This window comes from Pelodiscus sinensis, chromosome 3, assembly GCF_052426305.1.
Source record: "Pelodiscus sinensis isolate ZL-2025 chromosome 3, ASM5242630v1, whole genome shotgun sequence".
NCBI lineage: Eukaryota > Metazoa > Chordata > Testudines > Trionychidae > Pelodiscus > Pelodiscus sinensis.
In genome coordinates this window covers 73,318,113-73,338,139 of record NC_143054.1, presented here as the reverse complement: position 1 = coordinate 73,338,139, position 20,027 = coordinate 73,318,113, and the positions used below count along the sequence as shown (strand labels likewise).

At 40.2% G+C, this 20,027-nt stretch overlaps 1 protein-coding gene across 2 annotated transcripts in view; it reads left to right on the top strand.

Annotated features, from left to right (window-relative positions):
- ASCC3 (activating signal cointegrator 1 complex subunit 3) overlaps window positions 1–20,027 on the top strand; it is a 410,940-nt gene that overhangs the window by 371,668 nt on the left and 19,245 nt on the right. For both annotated transcript variants that reach the window (XM_006118439.3, XM_075923934.2), the window contains exon 37: window positions 10,595–10,819. In XM_006118439.3, the coding sequence (XP_006118501.3) occupies window positions 10,595–10,819 (225 nt within the window). The remainder of the gene's footprint in view (window positions 1–10,594; window positions 10,820–20,027) is intronic.

Sequence of the window (20,027 nt, the reverse complement as noted above, 5' to 3'; positions counted from 1 at the left end):
AATTTTCTGCACATAAATCTGTGCTTGACTGAATTCCAGCTGCCTGCCAGTACACATCTGTGTTCCTTTGATGTTTTTCCTTATAAATCTGGTTTATACTTGTAACAAAACAAAAAATTGATAAAATGAAAAAGTATTGGTCATATAAATATATTTTCCTAACTTAGATCCAAAGTGTGAGATGTTTTAACTATTTACCTGTAACAGTGGCCTGGGTTGGAAGAGCATGGACAGTGGAAGAAAGTGTGGTCCAGGAACTTGTGTTTGTGTTACTTAGTATTATTTTGTATTGTTTGAATTATATTATAGGCAACAATAGAAAATTAAAACCATATGGTTGATATTTTTTAAAGCAAATTAATGGAAATGTGTCTACATAAGAAGAACATAAGAACAGCCATACAGAGTTTGGCCAAAAGACCGGTTAGCTGAGTTTTCTGTCTTGTGACTGACCAATGACAAGTGTCTCAGAAGGAACGAACAAAGCAGATAACCATCATGAGAGTCATTCTGTGTCACCTGTTCCCAGTTTGACAAACACAGGCTAGGGAGACCATCTCTGCCAATCCTTGCCACTAGCTATTGAATTTCCAGTCAAAACTCCCATAAACTTCTTTGAAAATCAGTGGTATGTACAAACATAATGGTGAACTAAACAGTGCTATAATCAAACTGCCGAGAAGTATTTAATTTTAAAAATTGGGACTTAGCAGAAGTATAAACAAAGAACACAAAAAAGATTAATTGTTGAAAATGGACACCCCCCCCCCACCTCCCAGCCAGACCGACCTCTTGTCTGTCCCACTGCCACATGGGGCTCCCTCTGGTGCACAGAACCATTCCACTTCCAGCCAGACTGATGCGCCCTCTGGCCGATCGGCAGCTGTGGTTTCTCAGAAGGGCAGGATACAGGCGAGGACCTGGATGCTGCGGCCCAATGGGCGGCACCTTGGACCGACTGGCGGTGAAGGAGATTGTGGGGCTTGTAGTTGCAGACATGACCTGTGCACCAGCTGCATTCTGCGTATGCTCAGCCTGAACCCCGGCCCTGTGTGCCACCCCCGCTGGGCGCTTCATGCTCTGTTTCAATTTCCTCCAGGTGTGGAAGCAGCTGGTGCCCATAGGGTCCTAGTTCTGTCCTTCCCTCTGCTGTCTGGCCAGCGCCCGCGGGGTCCTAGGACTCCTAATGCCATCCTTCCCTCCACTGCTAAATTGGTACCCCTCTGGTGTGGCGCCAGGGGGCAACTGCCCCCCCCCATACCTCTCCCTCTCTACGCCACTGGCTCCGTGCGTTGCTTCGACTTTGAAATGTACAAGAGCCTCGGCGGGGACTCTTGTACATTTCAAAGTTGGAACACTGCTGCTGCACCCCTGCCCTCTCCTATGGAGCTGGAACTGGGGGAAACTAGCTTTTAAGCCAGCTCCCCCCAGAACCTCCTCCTCTTCCCTCCCTCTCCCATCCCCCCCCCCCCCCCCGCCCACCTCTTTCTGATAGAGGCAGCAAGGGGGGGAAGCAACTAGTTGACTAGCGTGTCGACTATCCAATAAGTTTCAGTCGATTAGTCGCTTACATCCCTTGTCTGTGTGTTTGAAGATCCCATCCCCAACTTGCTTACACAGCTGATTGCAACATCTGCAAGCAGCCTCACTTGTAGGACAGGGCCTTTCACTGAAAACTTGTTGAGGTAGAGCAGTCTTTGCACAATGGAACCTCAGTCTTGACCGGGGTTTCTAGGAAGTGTGGTAATACAAATAATAAGTCTTATTATTAACACAGTAAATATTAATTTCTTACCCCCATTTCTAAAATGTACAGGAATTGATTTGTAGATAAAAATTGAAATGTAAACATTCATGTATTTTTACCTGGAATACCTGGATTCATGTATTTTTACCTGGAAAGCCTCGGGGAAGTCGGCAGCGAAGCAGCCCAGGCGCGCCTGGGCTGCCTCGCTGCCCGAGCCCCCTCCCCCCCCCCCACGGCTTTGCAAAGCCTCCAGGAAGCCGGCAGCGGACAGCCCAGACGCCCTGCGGCTGTCCCGCTGCTGGCGTCCTCAGAGGCTTTGCTCCCCGTCTCCCTGGCAGACCAGGAAGACTGGGAGCAAAGCCATGGAGGACCCGGGTGGCGGGACCGCGGTGCGTCTTGGTCCGCCGCCTGCGTCTTCCTGGTCTGCTGGGGTGGGGGGGGGGGGACGGGCGCAGCTAGTAGGCCCCCCCGCCTTCCCCAGCAGACTAGGCTTTTCTCCAGACGCCTGTGGCAGAGCAGCTGGGGCGCTGCCGGTTGGTCCCGCAGCGCCGCTCTGGGCGCTACTGGACCAACCCGGCAGCACTCCAGCTGCTCTGCCCCAGGCGTCCCCAAGTCAGCTTCTGCTGAAACTGACCAGCGCTGACTACAGGAAGCCCTAGGCAGAGTTGCTCTGCGCCGGGCTTCCTGGAATCAGCTGCTGATCAGTTTCAGCAGCAGCTGACTTGGGGACGCCTGGGGTTCTTAAGTTGATTCTGTATGTAAGTCAGAACTGGCGGTCTGTTTCAGCAGCGGCTGAATCTGGACGCCAGTTCCGACTTACATACAGATTCAACTTAAGAACAGACCTACAGTCCCTATCTTGTACGTAACCTGGGGACTGCCTGTACTTACATTTAACATTCTCTCGGTGGAGAAATACCACAGAAATTCATCACAGGAGCATTTAACTTCAAAAAGGGGAACTTTGAAAAAATGAGCATGTTGCTTAATTGGAAATTAAAAGGAATCGTCACAAGAGTGAAATGCTTGCGAACTGTCCGGAAAGTATTTAAAAATAGTAATAAAGGCTTGAACTAAAACTTCAGGATTTATTTGAGTTGCATCCTCTCTGTTGTGATGTACTTGCAAAACATGTTTGCTATGCTGCTCAGACTGGGCAAAGCTGGTGGCTTTCTTCACAAAATATCAACATTGTATATTAAAGTGTAACAACTTCATTTGTGATGTAGACATTTATAGTCGCTCTGGTCAGACTACTGGAGCCATTGTCCACAGATAGCATTTTATGCTTTTCTGACATGTCGCTAGCTTCACAGGTAATTAATCAGGCCCTGAGCCTCTGACTGGGTGGGGCTGTGATGCTATGTTATAGCACAGCTTAGAGGGAACACTGGTCGCCAGAATGCCGCAAGATGTTCCAGCAAAAACCATTCTCCAGGTGGCTTGTCTGGGATAAAATTCCACCAACTGAGGGGCAGAGGCAGCCCAGAGGCAAGGCTCCATTCATGAGTGCATCAAATCTGTTCTATTGTTGGCCGGTCCAACAGGAATAGACCAAATGTCAAATTATCTCTACGGCTGATTTGGGGAAGTACCGAAGAAGAAGAAATAAATGTATACCCCCCCCCAATCAGAAACAATTAAGAGAATAAAAAAATACCATCATGATTAAAGAGTAAAAGAGGCAGTTAGAAGCAAAGAGGTCTCATTTAAAAATTGGAAATCTAGTGCTAGCAATGAAAATAGAAAGGAGCAGAAACTTTGGCAAGTTGAGTGCAAAAGTTTAATATTTCAGTCCAACAAAGAATTTGAAGAGCAACTTCAGAACACCAAAGTACTAAAAAAAAATGTAAGTGCATCAGAAGCAGAAATCCTGCCAAGCAATCAGCAGAGCCATTGGTCAATCATGGAAGGCAAAGCTGTTGTGGAGAAGATAGATGAATTCTTTGCAGCATATTTCACTGCAGAAGATGAGGGAGGCTGCCATATCTGAGTCACTCTTTTTAGGTAACAAATCTAAGGAACTGTCGCAGATGTGAGGTGTCTTAATAGAGGAGGTTTTGGATCAAATTGATATATTAAATAGCACCAAGTTTCTAGGACCCGATGCAATCCACTTGAGAGTTCTGCTAGAGCTGCAATATGAAATTGCAGAACTAACTACTTGTTGTGGTATGTAACCTGCCTTGGAGTTTTAGAAAGTCTTTGATAAGGTCTCACACCAAACGCTCTTAAGCAAAGTAAGCTGTCAAAGGTCCTCTCATAGATCAGTAACTAGTTAAAAAGATAGAAAACAAAGAGCAAGAATAAATGGTTAGCTTTTAAAATGGAGAGAGGTAAACAAGAGTCCCCCTGAGAATTAGTACTGGAACCAATACTGTTCAACATATTCATAAATAATCTGGAAAAAGAATTGAGTGGGGAGGTGTCAGAGTTTACAGATGATATTAAATTACTCAAGATAGTTAAGTTCACGGCTTGATAGTTCCAAAGGGATGTCACAAAATTGGGTAATTGGGCAACAAAATGGCAGATGAAATTCATTGTTAAGTGCAAAGTACTGCATGTTCTACCAGCTATACATACAAAGCGATGGGGTCTAAATTGGCTGTTAAAGTTCAAGAAAAAACATTTTGGTGTCATCATGGATATCTGGATAAAAATGCCTGCTTAGTGTGCAGCACCAGCCAGAAAAGTTAACAGAACATTATAACCATTAGGAAAGGGATAGATAACAGAAAACATCATAATACCATAATATAAATGTATGGTGCTCCCAGATGTTGAATACTGCATATAGTTCTGGTCACCTCATCTCAAAAAGGTGTATTAATTGGGAAAATTACAGACGAAAACAACAAAACTTATTAGGACTATAGAACAGCTTGCATATGAGGAGAGACTAAGACAACAGGACTTGCAAAAGGGAAAGCTAAGGTGTAATATGATAAGAGGTCTATAAAATCATGAATGGTATGAGGAAAGTGGATAAGGAAGTGTTATTCATTCCAACACAACACAGGAGCCAGGGGTCATCCAATTAAGTTAATAGGCAGCAGGATTACAACAAAGAAAAGGAAATATTATATCATGCAGTGTTCAATGAATCTGTGGAACTCATTGCCGGAGGAAGCTGTGAAGGTCAAAAGTATAATTGGATTTTAAAAAGAGTTAGGGTAAGTTCATGGAGGATAGATCCATCAATGACTATTAGACAAGATGGTCAGGGATGCAATTGTGTGCTCAGTGTGTCCATAAACCTCTGACTACCAGGAGCTGGTACTGGGCAACAAAGAATGGGTCACTTGAAAATTGCCCTCTTCTGCTTGCTCCCTCTGAAGCATCTGCATCAGCCACCATTGGAAGACAGGATACTGAGCTATATGGACCATTGATTTGACCCATTATGGCTGTTCGAATGTTATTTAATTAGCTCCAATATGCTAATGAAGATATTGTGATTGACATGTGACATGAAAAAATTTCCCATCATGTTTTATTAATCGAATTGAGTCCTTTTTAATTGATTATAAAAATTGAATATTGGAAAATTCATGGCAATCAATAGTTATAGATAGAAGATTTTGTTTCTTTCTGTGTCAATATTTTTAAAAATATTAAAGATATGTAATATTTGTGTTTACATGATCAATCCAAAAAAAAAACTAATTCAGTTGGTCAATTTCATGGTACTTACAGATATACTAATTCTTTAAAAAATAATAAAGACTACTGCTTCAGTCAAGGAATGTGAGAAACTAGCAGTGTTTAGATCTTCACTGCTACAAATTAATCAACTGCTACTTAAAGTCTAGGATTCATTAACTTTTTAGGTTTTACTGTTCCCATGACTGAACTTAAATAAAAACATAAAGCTTCTTTTAATTCCTCATATTGTTCCTACAATTGTGTATATTGTATAAGGTTCCTTTCATCTCTTATTTAAATGTAGAAGGCAGCTTGTGCAGCTGCTTAAAAATAAAAATATTTAATTTCACAGAAGATGTACTAGCAGTACAAATCCACATTTCATCATTTATTTTATAATCAATGATTTAGGAAAAATATATTAGTGTTTCTAGTGAGCTGAAGAATGTGAAATAATAAATACTAAGTCTGATACTTATTATCAGAGTATCTGCCATAAAACTCCTTATGGCTGCTCAAAAGCATATAGATACTATAGTATTTTTGTAGGATCTGGTCTAATCTGGTAGCAAATGCTTGCAGGATCAGACCCTGAGTTGGGTACATCCTGAGACTTTGATTTAAATGGGCTTTTGGTCAGGCCTTGAATAATTGTACAGCTATGTAAAGATGAACTGCGAAGCTCTCTGGCCCCTTAATGTTGATTTTCAAGACATCTTGGAACTCTGGCGAAGTTTTAGAGAACTGGAAGAAAGCTAATGTTTTTCTAATATTTTCTAATATTTTAAATGTAAGCAGCATTGCTCATGTAATTATAGGTTTGGCAGCCTGATATTGATTTTTGGCAAAATAATTGTATGGCTGATAGGGAACTCAGTTAATAAAGAATTAAAGGAGGGTGATGTAATTAAAGCCAATGAAAATGGGTTTATGGAAAATAGTGTTGATCAAAATAACTTAATATCTTTTTTATCAGATTACAAGTTTAGTTGATGAAGGTAATTGTGTTGACACAATACATTTAGAATTTTTGTAAGCCATTCACTTAGTAGCTCATAAAATTTTGATTAAGAATCTAGTTTGAAACAAAATCAACATAACACATATCGATGTATTAAAAACTGTCTAAGAGGTCTCAAAACATAGTTGAAAATGGGGAATCATCATTAAATGGATATGTTTCAAATGAGGTCCCCTGTGCTGTGATATGCTATTTAACAAAGTGTCTCAATGACCTGAAATAAAAGATAAAATCATTGCCAATCAAGTGTGCAGAAGCCACAAAGATTGGAGAAGCGATGACTAATGAAAAGAACATATCACTAGTACAGAGTAATACAGATCACTTTGTAAACTGGGCAATAGCGAGCAATGTGCTTTTCAGTACAGCCAAATGTAAGGTCATACAGGTAGGGAACAAAATGAAGGCAATACTTACTGGATTAATCACTTGATAGTGGGGAGCAGTGACTGTGAAAAAGATTGGGGGATCTTGGTTGATAATCAGCTGGTCGTGAACTCCCAGTTTAATATTGTGGCCAAAAAACTAATGGGATCTTTGAGTATATAACCAAGGGAATCTTGAGTAACAAGGTTCTGTTTACCTCTGTATTTGGCACTACCTAGACCATTAATGGAATACTAGTATTCATTTTGGATGTTGAGTTTTTCAATATTATTTCTGAGCTGTGGAGAGGATTCAGAGAAGAGCCACAAGAAAGATTAAAGGATTGGAAAATATGCCTTATAGTGGGGAATTCACAGAGATCGATCTTTAACCAGAGAGAAAGTTAAGGAGTGATTTGATTAGATTATCGCGGTCGTTGAGCATAACATAGCTATGCAATGTGCAGTTTCAGATGTGACATTTCTCAGTGGTGAGAACAAGTTGCTATTTGTAATCCCTCAGAAGCAAATGTGGACTTGAGAGAACCAGGCTCAATCACAGAAGCAATTTAGGGGAGGGGTTTAGAGAGGAAGTGTGGAAATAGCCTGAAGCTGGTGGTGATGCCAGGTGTGTTTCTGATGTGAGCCTGGGGCTTATGGGTTAAAGGAGCAGTTAGGAGATCCCGGGCCATTCTGGGTAAAAGGTCTTCTCTGCCTTTTTTAATTGTTCCATCCCTTCTGTATTGTATTTTCAAGCCCTGATCCATGCTGTCCCTTCAGCTCCAACCACACTTTCTTGAATCCATCTGGTCCTGCCACCTTCTTGTCTCCCCGTATCTCCTCTGGCCACCTTAACCTCTTGGTTGATTCCTTGTGAACAGTAAGAGCAAAGCAGAAGAGGGAAGCAGTTTAGCTGCTTGAAATTCTTTTCCACAGTCGTCTCGGGCTAGAAGAAGATATGGTGGGTGAATCCAATAATGTTCCAGCAGAGAAGAGTGACGGGGCTATGAATTCATAATAGTCAAATGCTGATTATCATCCAAGCATTTTATGCTTTTAATAGATGTTCATGTAGATAAAGATTATATAGCATGTGGGCTGTCAGCTACAATTGTACTGATTTAACACAACATCAGGGACAAACAAGGAAAGGAAGAAAATGTGTAGCAATGCTTTTTGGTCTAACTGCAAAATTTGTCCTAAGAAGTGTCATAACATTAAATTGTTATTCAACCTAATTCCAGGTCTGATTAATTATGTAACATTCAAATGAAATGCAATAAAATATATATTTTATACATTATTTGACATAGTTGAGTCTATAGCATTTGCAGAACAGATTGAGGTTTTTAATGAAAAGGGAAATGAAAATGGAGAATACCGAGTGAACAGCAGGACCCATTTGAGATGATTATGAAGGATGTTTCTTTATTCTCTCTTTTCTTGTGCTATCTGAAAACAGTATCAGAGAGGGTTACAAGCACAGTTCATCATAGGATTGTCAATCACTGTCATTTAACATTTGCAAGGGAAGATGTCTTTATTCAAGGACAGCTGGGCAAATCAGAGAAACAGATTTGCAGTTAGTAGTCTGTCCAGCCTACACTAAACAAACAAGGACAGGGCAGACATACCGGCCTCTCACATAAAAATATAATGGACTCTGCTGACCTTAGTGCCCTCCATTCAGCTTCATTCCCAGTTGCATAAAAGCTTCGCTACCCATTCTCAATTTCCTTTAATTACTTACATGATGCAGATAAGAAAATGAACCTCACTTGCTTACAGTCAGCAGTTGCATACAGGAAATAAAGTAGGCAAGTTGTTTGAAATAAGAGGACTGTTTTGGAAGTAAATAAAACACATTCTACTGGGTAAAACTAGTGAAAGTGTATTTTCAGGAATACTAGTAGATATGAAGTCGCTCAGCTGCTCCTGCTCCTGTCTCCTGCTGCTGCTTGAAACAGCAAGGCAAAACAAAGTAAAAAATCTCCTTGGTAAATATTCTTTAAAATATCTTTGAAGGGGATGTGAGCTAAATAAAAGAGCAGAGCAAGCATGCAACATTCTATAGGGCTTAAAAAGATTGTGACTTAGGTGAATAAATGACCGCCGTTTTCACAAGAGATCTGGCAGAGACATCAAGGATTAAGCAGCAGTTGTCTTTAGCCAGTCTTCATTTTTAATCTGCTCTCAAAGTATGAAATAAATTGAGACAGTTTTTATTTCTATTTGTTCCTAAACTTTCTAGACTGAGTCATTCCTTCACATTTATGTTACAATATGCAAGGGCAATGTAACTGGAAAATAATGTTTGTGGTGTTTATAATTAAACTAACAGAAGAACTTATATCAAAGAAGTGCCAACGTTGTACTATAAATTGGGACATAAATCAGATATTGAGATACTATGAATTATGGTAGTTCCTCAAGATGTGCTAAAAAGAGCATTGTTTTCTGTATATCACTCTGAATTATTTACTGTTGTGAACATTTAATTAATACGGATATGCAGGAAGTCTGACTGGATACTACAGACCAAAACCCATAGTATCAAACTGTAGTGCAAGATAGATACAAAACCCTGAATATTTTATCTTTTAACAGTCTCTTTGCTCAATCCACAGTAATGAAGGAGTTCTCCTTTTATAGCAGCCTTGTCTTTCAGACTATCAAAATGTTCATTGACAAGTTGGTAAAAGCAATTTGTTTACTTTAATTATAGGTCCAAAAGACATCATGTGTTGAAATTTTGCAAATGAAATCATACTTTTAGGAAATTATGAAATCCTTCTCACACTAAGCTAAGGTGTAGTAGACACTTAGTGCATGAGAAAAGTGAGGAAAAGGAATTCCTCTCAATTCAGGGTTAGAGAACTAAAGTAGAGCCACTCAGTGGCCAGAACTGCAGTATGGAGGCTGCAATATTCCTCCTACTATTGAATTCCCAGTCCACAGAGGGTTGTTTATTAGTGCAGTACAAGATTCACGAGTTTTGCCCTAGTTGCTGGCCCAGCCTGTCCCTGTGTCATCCCCAAAACCTTGCATGTGAACACACAGGGAACTCCTGTTGTTACTCAGGTCTTCTGTGCAAATTCTAAAAAGCCCTCGGCTGCACAGACATCAGTTGCAAAGAATAGCTAATGTGTGTGCCCCTCTGCAAGGCAGAGAAGGAGGCTAGTATTTAGCCCTCAATAATTAGTTTTAATATACTTTCAGAGTGTAATACTCTGTTGCTTGGATAGTATACGTTTATAATATTTAAAATAAGCAAAATAGATGTATTTTATTTCAACCCTACTATGTGTCTTGAATGTGTAAAGAAAAGGAGAAAAAAAATAGGTATTAGCTAAAAACAGAAATTGTGTAAATTATTGACTGCTTGCTCAAAGTCTAAGATTCAATTCATTATATCACTTTATGGGCCATTTCAGGTGATAGACCTCTAATGGGTCTACCTCAAATACTCAGTTTCAGTACTTACTATCAAATCTTCACTATTGTGTTCTAACATACAAATGAGATATAGCAAGAGTATTTCAAATGCTTTAATGGTTTTTGAGTATTTTAACAAATTACTGTTTTTCTTAGAAGCATCTGTGGTTTGGATAACTGAGTAAGCAAAGTAATGTTTAAACATCACTGACTAAAATGGTTGCTTTTAGCAAAATCTCAGCGGTGTTCTCTGATTTCCATCTAGTTTATTGTAAATGTCCTAAAAAGGACTCTGCAAAAAATCCTGCTTAATCACAATTGCTTTCTTGCTTTTATGCACTAAAAGCTTGTTTTCCCTCCTTTTAATTTTTTGTTAAGGATGCTGAAGAGTATGCAGATCTTCCAGTGAGACACAATGAAGATCAGATGAATAGTGACCTGGCAAAACATCTCCCCATTGAAGTCAACCCTCATTCATTTGACAGTTCACACACAAAAACGCATCTTCTGCTGCAAGCCTATTTTAGTCGTGCCATGCTGCCTTGCCCAGATTATGCTACTGATACCAAGACAGTGTTGGACCAATCTATAAGAATATGTCAGGTACAGTAACCCATTTAATTATCTTGTCTACTGGTTTACTCTTTTGCACTAATGTGTTGTAATATTTTTGGTCCAGGAAAAATCCACATTGTTTTCTGGAGAAGTATTGCCAATGTAGTGAGGACTGGAACCACCTAAGACAGACACAAATTTATTTAGAAAGTGCCCACATTATTACAGAACATAATTTAAATAAAGACAAGGGGGTTGAGCAGGCACAAGGCGTGCAGTGGAACAGGGGTGGAAAGAGGCAACAGAGGTGTGGGAACGTGCAGAAAGCGATGGAGTGAGGCAGGACCTGGAACAGAGTGGAAATTGAGCACCCTTGGGCAAGGAGGAAGCCAGTGCCTATGACAGAGTATCCCCATTGTACTATCTGAAACTAGTCTGCAGTTCACTACAGGTGAATGGGCTTTGGAAAGCCTATCCTTTCGCTGAGAGATGCGCTCCCTTGCAGGCCCAACTTTTATGGGCAATTGTTATTTTGTTGTATATTTATCAACTATCTTTCAGAGGACCCAAAAGTGCTCTAGACACCTCAAAGCTGAAATAAAACTTTCCTTAAAATGTTAACAATTTAATTTTAGATGTGCTTTTCAATTGCTTTATTTCCCAGTTCTCACCTACCACAGGGCTAGAAGAGCAAACTATCACTATCCAAACTGTGATTTTGTCCAGATTTGTGAACAGAAAGTCCATACACACCAGGTATTCTGATTTAACCATAAAGAATACCTATAACATACATAACTGCCCCTGTCAAAGATATTTTAGAGCACCAATCTAAATCTGAAATAGTCACTGCAACTTCTAAAAGGAATATTTACACAGTTCTGGAAAGGAAGTTAAATGCAGCTGTAATTTGAAGCAAAAAATAGTCCAGCTTCTACCTGCTGCTGTTAGAGAGGAATAGTATTGTGGTTTAAAGTACTGGCCTGAGTCTCAGGAGATTGATTCCGTTCTTGTGTAGCCCTGGGCAAACCTCTTGATCAGTCTCTGCCTCAGTTCCCCATCTGTGAAATATAGGGATAGCAATACTTCCCTTGTCTTGTCTACTTAGATTATAACATCTTGAGGGTGGTCTTACTATCTGTAGGTACATCACCTAGCATAAGAAGGTCCAGATCTTTAATAGTGCTTTTATGTACTGTTGTAATTCATATAAATAGTAAGAGTCATTTTACTGGCTGTGCCAAACTGCCAGTCTGTAGAACCAGTGCATGAGAGCGATCACATGGCAATACTCCTCCCAAAGAGTGTGCTATTGTCTGCTAGGAAGCACAGCATTGCCCAGAGGCTGGAGTGAATCTCAGGCCTTGGCCTAGGAAAATACACCACCTGTTAGGGGCAGCACCACTTGTAATATAATAATTGAACCGGGTGAATTTGAGATTAAGAATAAGAGGAATATGGAAATCATATCACAGATATTTTTTATTTTTGAAGCCAGAAACTTGCCAAACACATTGAAAGGAACTCTACCTGTGTTTCTAATTACTAAAATGAAAGTGATAAAGATTCGTTTTAAATAGAAATTATTTTTTTAAATTTTGATTATGAATGGAGTTCATATGATAGTCAGATAGTTAGGTCCAAATTTTCATTTCAGTTTCACATAAAGCAGCTAACTCATTTACACAATATTTTATCATTGCAGAGGGTTTTACTTACATAGCAAAAGTTGAAAAAGAAAATGAACTTATGAACTTTTTAGTTATATTTACTACAAATATTTGTACTAATGTGCTAATCCATATGGCAAGGTAGTGATTTATAAAAATTGTTGTCACTTTTTAAAAAGTGACATATTCAGGAGTTGCATTAAACAGAAGAAAAAGTTCCCAAATAATCATATTACTGTACAGAACTTGTTTGTTCCTTTGTCTTCTACCTGTAGATATTGATGTATGCATAGCTATATGAGCAGGAAATAAAATTGCTTCTAAAAAAAAGAGGGAGGAAAAACATTTTTGTATTTTGAAACTGTCACATGGTTTATGTCTCTTGAGAGACTATTTGCTTCCTCATATTAGTCACGCTTTCCAAACAAAGGTTAAAGTTCCTAAAGCTTAAACAGTAGACAGGGTTACACGTTCCATACTGGTTGTTACTTTCTTCATAGCACTGACCTGTTGATGAACTCTACGTCAACAGAGGTGGGGGGAAAAATCTTAGTTGTGAGAAAGGAACTGATTGTAGAAGAGTGTGTGTGTGTGTGTGTGTGTGTGTGTGTGTGTGTGTGTGTGTGTGTGTGTGTGTAAGTAAAACATTGGAAGAGGTGGAATGACATCAAGAGTCAAAATGCGCAGACTCAGATATTGCTGTGACTCAGTTTTTTTCCTAGAAGCTTTCTTCTTGTGTTTAAAACACTAAGCTTCTATTTATTTACTTATTTTTAAAATGTCTCTAGCTGTTAAATGTGTGCAGATAACTTCAAGATGTGAACCAAATGTAAGCCTGACATTGGGCATATCAAAGGTGGGCTCCACACAGGAGCCAAGGCAGCAGCTCTGGAGAGGAATTTCAAATGCTTATGCCTCAACAGAGAGGCCCTGGGCCCCTTGCGGAATGGAAGATTCCTACTTTTCACCTCTTTACCCTCCAGGTTCCCACATATTCCTCACTCATCTCATCATTCTTTCTGCTTCTGAGTCTACCACTTAGTTCTTAGGCCTAGTGTACACTACCCCCCTGAGCGATGTAAGTTACATTGGTTTCACACAGTGTCCACACTGCACTATGTCGGCAGCATGTCTACCAATGGAGATGGATGGGGTCAAAGGAAGCAGTTGCCCTGGGGCCCAGTGATTCAAAAGGGCCCCGAGCTCTTGGCGACCCTTAGGGCTGCCAGGGGAAATGGGAGTTCCATGTGGCACACTCCAGGCAGCACTGAGGGCTAGCCAAGGGGTACGCCACAGTCCAGGCAGAGCTGAGCCCTTCCCCATATCTCACCTCTACCAGGAGCATGAAACTGCCCCTCTCCCACATTGCCTAGGAGCCCAACAATGCTGTCGGCTCCCATGGTCAGCTGCAGAGTGGCTCCCACCAACGTAGTAGTTTCTGTCTCCCACTGAGGTGGATTAATTATGTCAACAGGAGAGCATGTTCCCATCAACATAGTGTGTCTTCACCAGGTACATTACATTTAGCTCTGTGCTGAGAAGATCTGGTGATGAGTGAGGTAGGTCCTCTGAAAATTTATTGAGCCAAATTTGGAGATTAAATTCACCAGTTCATTTCATTTAAAGGATCAAAGGGGGAAGCTTAATTGTGACTAAGTTCTAATCTCTATACATTTACAGGCAGTCCCCGGGTTACGCGGATCCGACTTATGTTGGATCCATACTTACGAACGGGGCTTTTCTTGCCCCGGAGGAGGTGGGCGGCAGGACCGCCCAGACGCGCCGCGGTCCCGCCGCCTGCGTCCTCCGGGGCGAGAAAAGCTGCTCCGCGTCTCCCTGGTCTGCTGGGGGGGGGGGAGGGCCCCCAGCAGACCAGGGAGACGGGGGGACCCTCCCAGCAGACCAGGGAGACATGGAGCAAAGCCGCGGAGGACCCGGGCGGCGGGACCGCGGCGCATCTCGGTCCCGCCGCCCGCGTCTCCCTGGTCTGCTGGGGGGGGGGGGCGCAGCTAGTGTGCCCCCCGCCCACCCAGCAGACTAGGCTTTTCTCGGGGACACCTTCCTGTAGTCAGTCGCTGGTCAGTTTCAGCAGCGGCTGAATCTGGACGCCAGTTCCAACTTACATACAAATTCAACTTAAGAACAAACCTACAGTCCCTATCTTGTACGTAACCCGGGGACTGCCTGTACTGGTTATTTACTAATAGTAAATAACAGATTTTTTTTTCTGAAAAAAAAAGTCTAGATGGGGTTCTTTTTAAAAAAATAACCCTTTTTCGAAAGGACCCTCTAAATCTCATATTTTCAGGAATAAGGGTTCTTTCAAAAAAGGGGGGGTTTGAATGAACCCCATCTAGACTGCTTTTATTTTTTTTTTAAATCTCTTCCGAAAAAAACAATCGGATGAGATTATGAAAATGAAGCGTGAGATTTGTAAATCAGCGCTTCATTTGCATTTTCAATTTCCCTCATGCATTCCTCTTTCGGAAGAGGGACGTAGTCTAGACACACCCTTAGAGACCAGTAAAGATTCATTTCCATCTTAAAATAACTTCTTTTTTTAATACTGAATCAGTGGTGAAACTTTAACCAATTCTTACAGGTACTGTCTACTGCAACCTGGGTCCGTGCCAGTTCTTTAAATAGCTCTCTGCTGTCTTTTGCTGCAGCTCAGCCAGCTCTTGCCAGAGCTGCACACCAGGGTGCACCCACTTTCTTTCCCCTTGGATTGAACGTCCTCTTATCTCTTTTAAACTTTAATTTCTGTTACAAAAGCCTCTATCAGAGTAAGCAATAGTAAATATGTTTCAATAAGCTTACTTTCATTTGGGCACTCGTCTAAAAACCTTTACTCTCCTAATCCAGAGTGCTTGCAATCTTTATCATAAAATTACTTTTCCAGAGCCAGAGATTTTCCCACCCCTTTAACTATCAAATGTCATTTAAAGAGCTTTACCCCCACATTACAGAACAATAAACTGATTCCAGCAGTCTCACTTCTGTCCCAACAAATACAATTGTTGCCAAAGAAAGGGCATTTCACTACAGCCTTTGGATAATTAACATAATTTAAACATGGGTTCAGTTCATTGTAACAAGGTTTTTGTTACAGTGAAATTTGTCATAAACATACTCGAGACTGGCAACTGGGCATATATTGTCCATTTCTATTTGCTGCACAAATCCAGGGAATGTTGTTGTGTGGTCTGAATGACAGCTTTGGCAGCTTGGCAGTTAATGTCTTTGCAGTCATTTATCAGGTTTCAGGAATTTTCTGTATGAATGGTCCTGACCTACAGTTGAAAAGTAAGAAACAAGGATTAATGAAGTCACTTAGGGTGTATCTTGACTAGAGGTCTTTTTTTCCGAAAAATCTTCCACTGCACCTAGACTGCCGCCGCGTTCTTCGAAATTAAATTGAAAGAACGTGGCGTTTTTTTCGACCATGGTAAACCTCATTTTACAGGAAGAACGCCTTTTTTCAAAAGTGCTCTTTCAAAAAAAGGTGTTCTTGAATGCAAACAGGGCTTCTTCGAAAGAGAGCATCCAGACTCCACTTTTTCGAAAGAAGTGGTTGCAGTCTAGATGCTCTCTTTCAAAAGAGGCTTTTTTAAAAGATACTTTCGAAAAAGCCTCTTTTGAAAGAGGCTTGTAGTCTAGACGTAGCCTTACAGTGAGAGGAAGGATGGACTTATGCTTATTGTGTGGGACTTGAGCCTGAGAGATCTTGATTCAGTTTCCAGCACTGCCCCCAGACTTCTTGTTTGATCTTGAGTAAGTCATTTCATCTTTCTCTGCCTCAGTTCCCCAACTGTAAAAGGGGACTATTACTCCATTTTTCATACTCTGTCTTTTCTATTTAGATTGATCCTCACCCAAAGAGTGCAGTTTTTTGCTAAGTATAATGTAAAAAATCTAGCACAATAGTAATCAGTTTCAGCTGAAATCTCTCAACATTACCAAAGCACAAATTATTTTTAAATTATCTCTGCATGGTCATCTTAATTCCCATACTCCACTACCATCCTGTCTCACTAAAAGAGGACATAAGATTCTATGGAATGGTGCTGACCATGCCAACAGCTGCATAACTAATTGATATTTCTTCAGAGAGACAAGGGTGAGAGTGGTATCTCCCACTGGACCGACTTCTGTTGTGCCTGCCAGATCCTGATAAAGAGTTCTGTGTAATCTCATAAGCTTCTCTCACACAAAGGGAAGTTGGTCCAATATATTCTTGCACCCACTTTGTCACTCTAATATCCTGCAACACCAATATGACTACAACTGCACAGGCTTCAACAAAGTATGATATTATTTTCAGTCTTGTGAGGAAGACAATTATAGTCAAAGATAAAACTGCTGTTTATTTTTAACTGAATTATTCATCTAATGTTTTGATATTGCAGTAGTAATGCTTATTATTTTAAAAGCAATGCCCCATCTTTGTTCCTCTCCCTGATTTAAGAATATGTGAAATAGAATAAATCTAATCTCTTTCTTGTTTCTCTTTTCAAGCCCTATACTTTCTGGCTGTGTATTTAGCGATCAGCTCTTAGTCTCCTATTCTGAAACTACCTACTATATTTGTATTAATTGTAATGGATAATTGAGATTGTGAAATGGATATTATTACTTTCAGCAGGGCAGTCACTTTCACTGAGAAATAATATGACAGCGGCTGGCTTTGCATTTGAAATGGCTACGAGACTCCACTTGTAGTATAATCGTTGATAAAACCTTTTAGTATTTCCAGGGAATAGGACTGCCATGGAGTTCAGCCTTAACCTTTGAAGAGTGTTTGCCTATAGATGTGTTAAGCACATCTCAGTAGGATACCTGTACATTGAGAGAAGACAGAAGAGAAGTCGGGTTTAGAACTGTAGACAGAAGTACAATTTGCAGTGAGAAATGTGCACATCCTTTAACTGAGTAACCAGGGGATTGTAGTGCCATAATCCTGACTATTCACAACTGGTTTGTTATCCCTGTGCTATGTCATGTCCAGACTTAGAGTATTAGGTCTTCAGAGCAGAGACCAAAACTCCTGGTTAGCACACTCTTTGGGGTACTGTAAAGTAATGAATAATAATGAGCTTATGCTAATTAAATTGGGTCTTTTGCATTAGCTGCCTTTCAGAAGGCACCTGAAAATGTGACAGAAATAAGTTAAATTTAACATATACACGAAAATCTTATGATTGATGGGACTGACTGATGTGCTCTTAGATGGGACTGTGTCCAGCACTCCTCAGCTAGAAGATAGTTTGCTTCCATACCAGCACATTTGTGACCAGCAAAGGTGCCTGACCTATAGTCCTGCACATATGATAGTGAGTGTGTAACCTCCACTTTGAAGCTTGCTTCCCCCATCGCTTTTGTCATTAATAGCCCTACTTTCAGAGCATGTTCCAAAGTCCACTTGTTTTCTCTAGCTGTCAAAAGTAGGAAGGCTCTGATGGGAGATCTTAAAGACCTTAAGTATGTTTATAGCTGCTGTGTTAGTTCTGGTTGCTGTAGATAATGTGATTAATGGATTAAGGGAGACAGCTACAGGAGTTGTCCATTTTATGGGTGTAAACTTAAGAATTGTTGAGAAGTGCCTGGAGTAAAGGACAGCTGCTCCATTTTAATGGATGTGTATATTAACTAAAAATAAACAGGGAGTCTTTGAAGGAGGGAAAAGGGGGAGAAAAGCTAAATAAATCTTAAAGTATAGACCCAGCTTCTGAAATACATTCTTTTTGACGGTACGTATGCTGTGTATGAATGTGTGTGCCATGCCAATGATGATAGCTGCAGTCAGTCACAATTGTAATACTAGCTGCTTCCACATTTGGACTGATATTATCCTAGCTCAGAAGAGCAGAAGCAACAGAGTAATCAAAACCCTTCACCTAGAATGTGTGCTGCACGGATAGTGTTCATTTACAGATAATAAACACAGATACATAGTGTTGTAGTGGAGTATCTATACATACTAGATATTCAGGGGAACTTATATGCCAGCTGCCTTTACAGAGGCAATTTATTTTGCAGACCTATGATCTTTTTTTTACTTGATTTTTTTTGGCACACCATAGATAAACTTGTAAACTATTATGTGGCAGCACTTGGTGACAGTTTAATGATGACATGGTGCTGCTTATGTACAATCCCTCCCCCACCCATGACAAACCTTTTCCCAGTTGGGGCTGGAGGAAATGACTAATGCTTAACCCATTTGTGTGATCAATTCACTTAAGCAGCTACTGTGAAATGTTAATCACAACTTTAATTTGTACTGCATTAGCATTTTGATTAACTTGTAGGCTTGCTAGCACACTTGAAGCACTTTTACTCATAGTTACTGCTCGGAAATGACTTTTTGATTAATTAAGTTTGTTAGACAGCAGCTGAGCTTCCTGAATGCTAACCTTATGGGGCTAAAAGTTCAGGAGAAAGTTACTGTGAGCAACTGCTGCTGTTGAAAAGAAATTCTTATAAATGCACTTAAAATATTTTAATTATTGACAAAATATTGTATTATTACTTGGGAATTGGCCTTAACCTTTAAAAGGGGCATATTGATCTTGAAAAACAATGACTGTATTTTTTGGTGCATTTGGTAGACTGACATAAGCTTTGAAACTGAATATAATGGTATCTTTAAGAACTTGGAGCTTGTTTATATTGGTGAGAGTGGGTTTTCGTTTCCATGGGAATTTCTCAAAAATACTTATTGTGCTGTTGGCTTGATGAGCATAGTACAATATATCAATTTATAAGTTAATAACAATTTAAGAATACAGTGGATTTCTGGAACTTAATGTATTTTGGACTGGTTGGATAAAATACTGTAATGTTCATGTTGCCGGTATCACCGTTCAGGGCTGGCTTGTCCCTGGAAAACTTTAAAGCAAAAACCAGTAAGAAACTTAGAATTGTGCTTTCTCGCATACATTCTGATCACATGGATATTATTACAATAGACACTGAGGGACAAACAAAAAGAGGGTCTTAAAAAGCATTTAGGAACATTCTAGTTTGCATGCCTCAGTGAAACCTTCAAGGAGGTGAGAGATAGAGAAGAGCATGTGTAGTATTGGATGGCAATGCAGATGGAAGAGGGACTGGAAGCAAAAATGTGTAGAGAGGGGTTACAGAAAACAATACAAGAGTGCTTCCTGCTCTACTAACTACATTCCTGTTAACTGCAAACAAAGTAAGCTATCTTTTCCTATGGGGATACAGCTATACAAGTCTGCTTCATCACATTTGAAAAAAATGTTTTTTACATTTGCAGAGCAAAAGTAATTCATTTTTTCCCCAAAAAGTCATCTTCCTAAACCTGGTACTCTGAAGTACAGCTGTCTGGAAAAAAAGGGAATCCCTTTTGCATGAAAATCTCTCTTTCATGGTTGAGAGAGTTTTTTGTCCTGAAGCTAAGCAAAATACGAAAAACATGAACATTTTCAGGAGACTTGAAATAGATATTTTTTTTAACTTCCAGGGAAGGCTTTTATTCATTTCAAAGAAGCCTTCTAGATCATTTGCTGAGAAGCAGAAATCCCACCACTCTGCCTCCCTGTCAGGTCCCCAGCTCT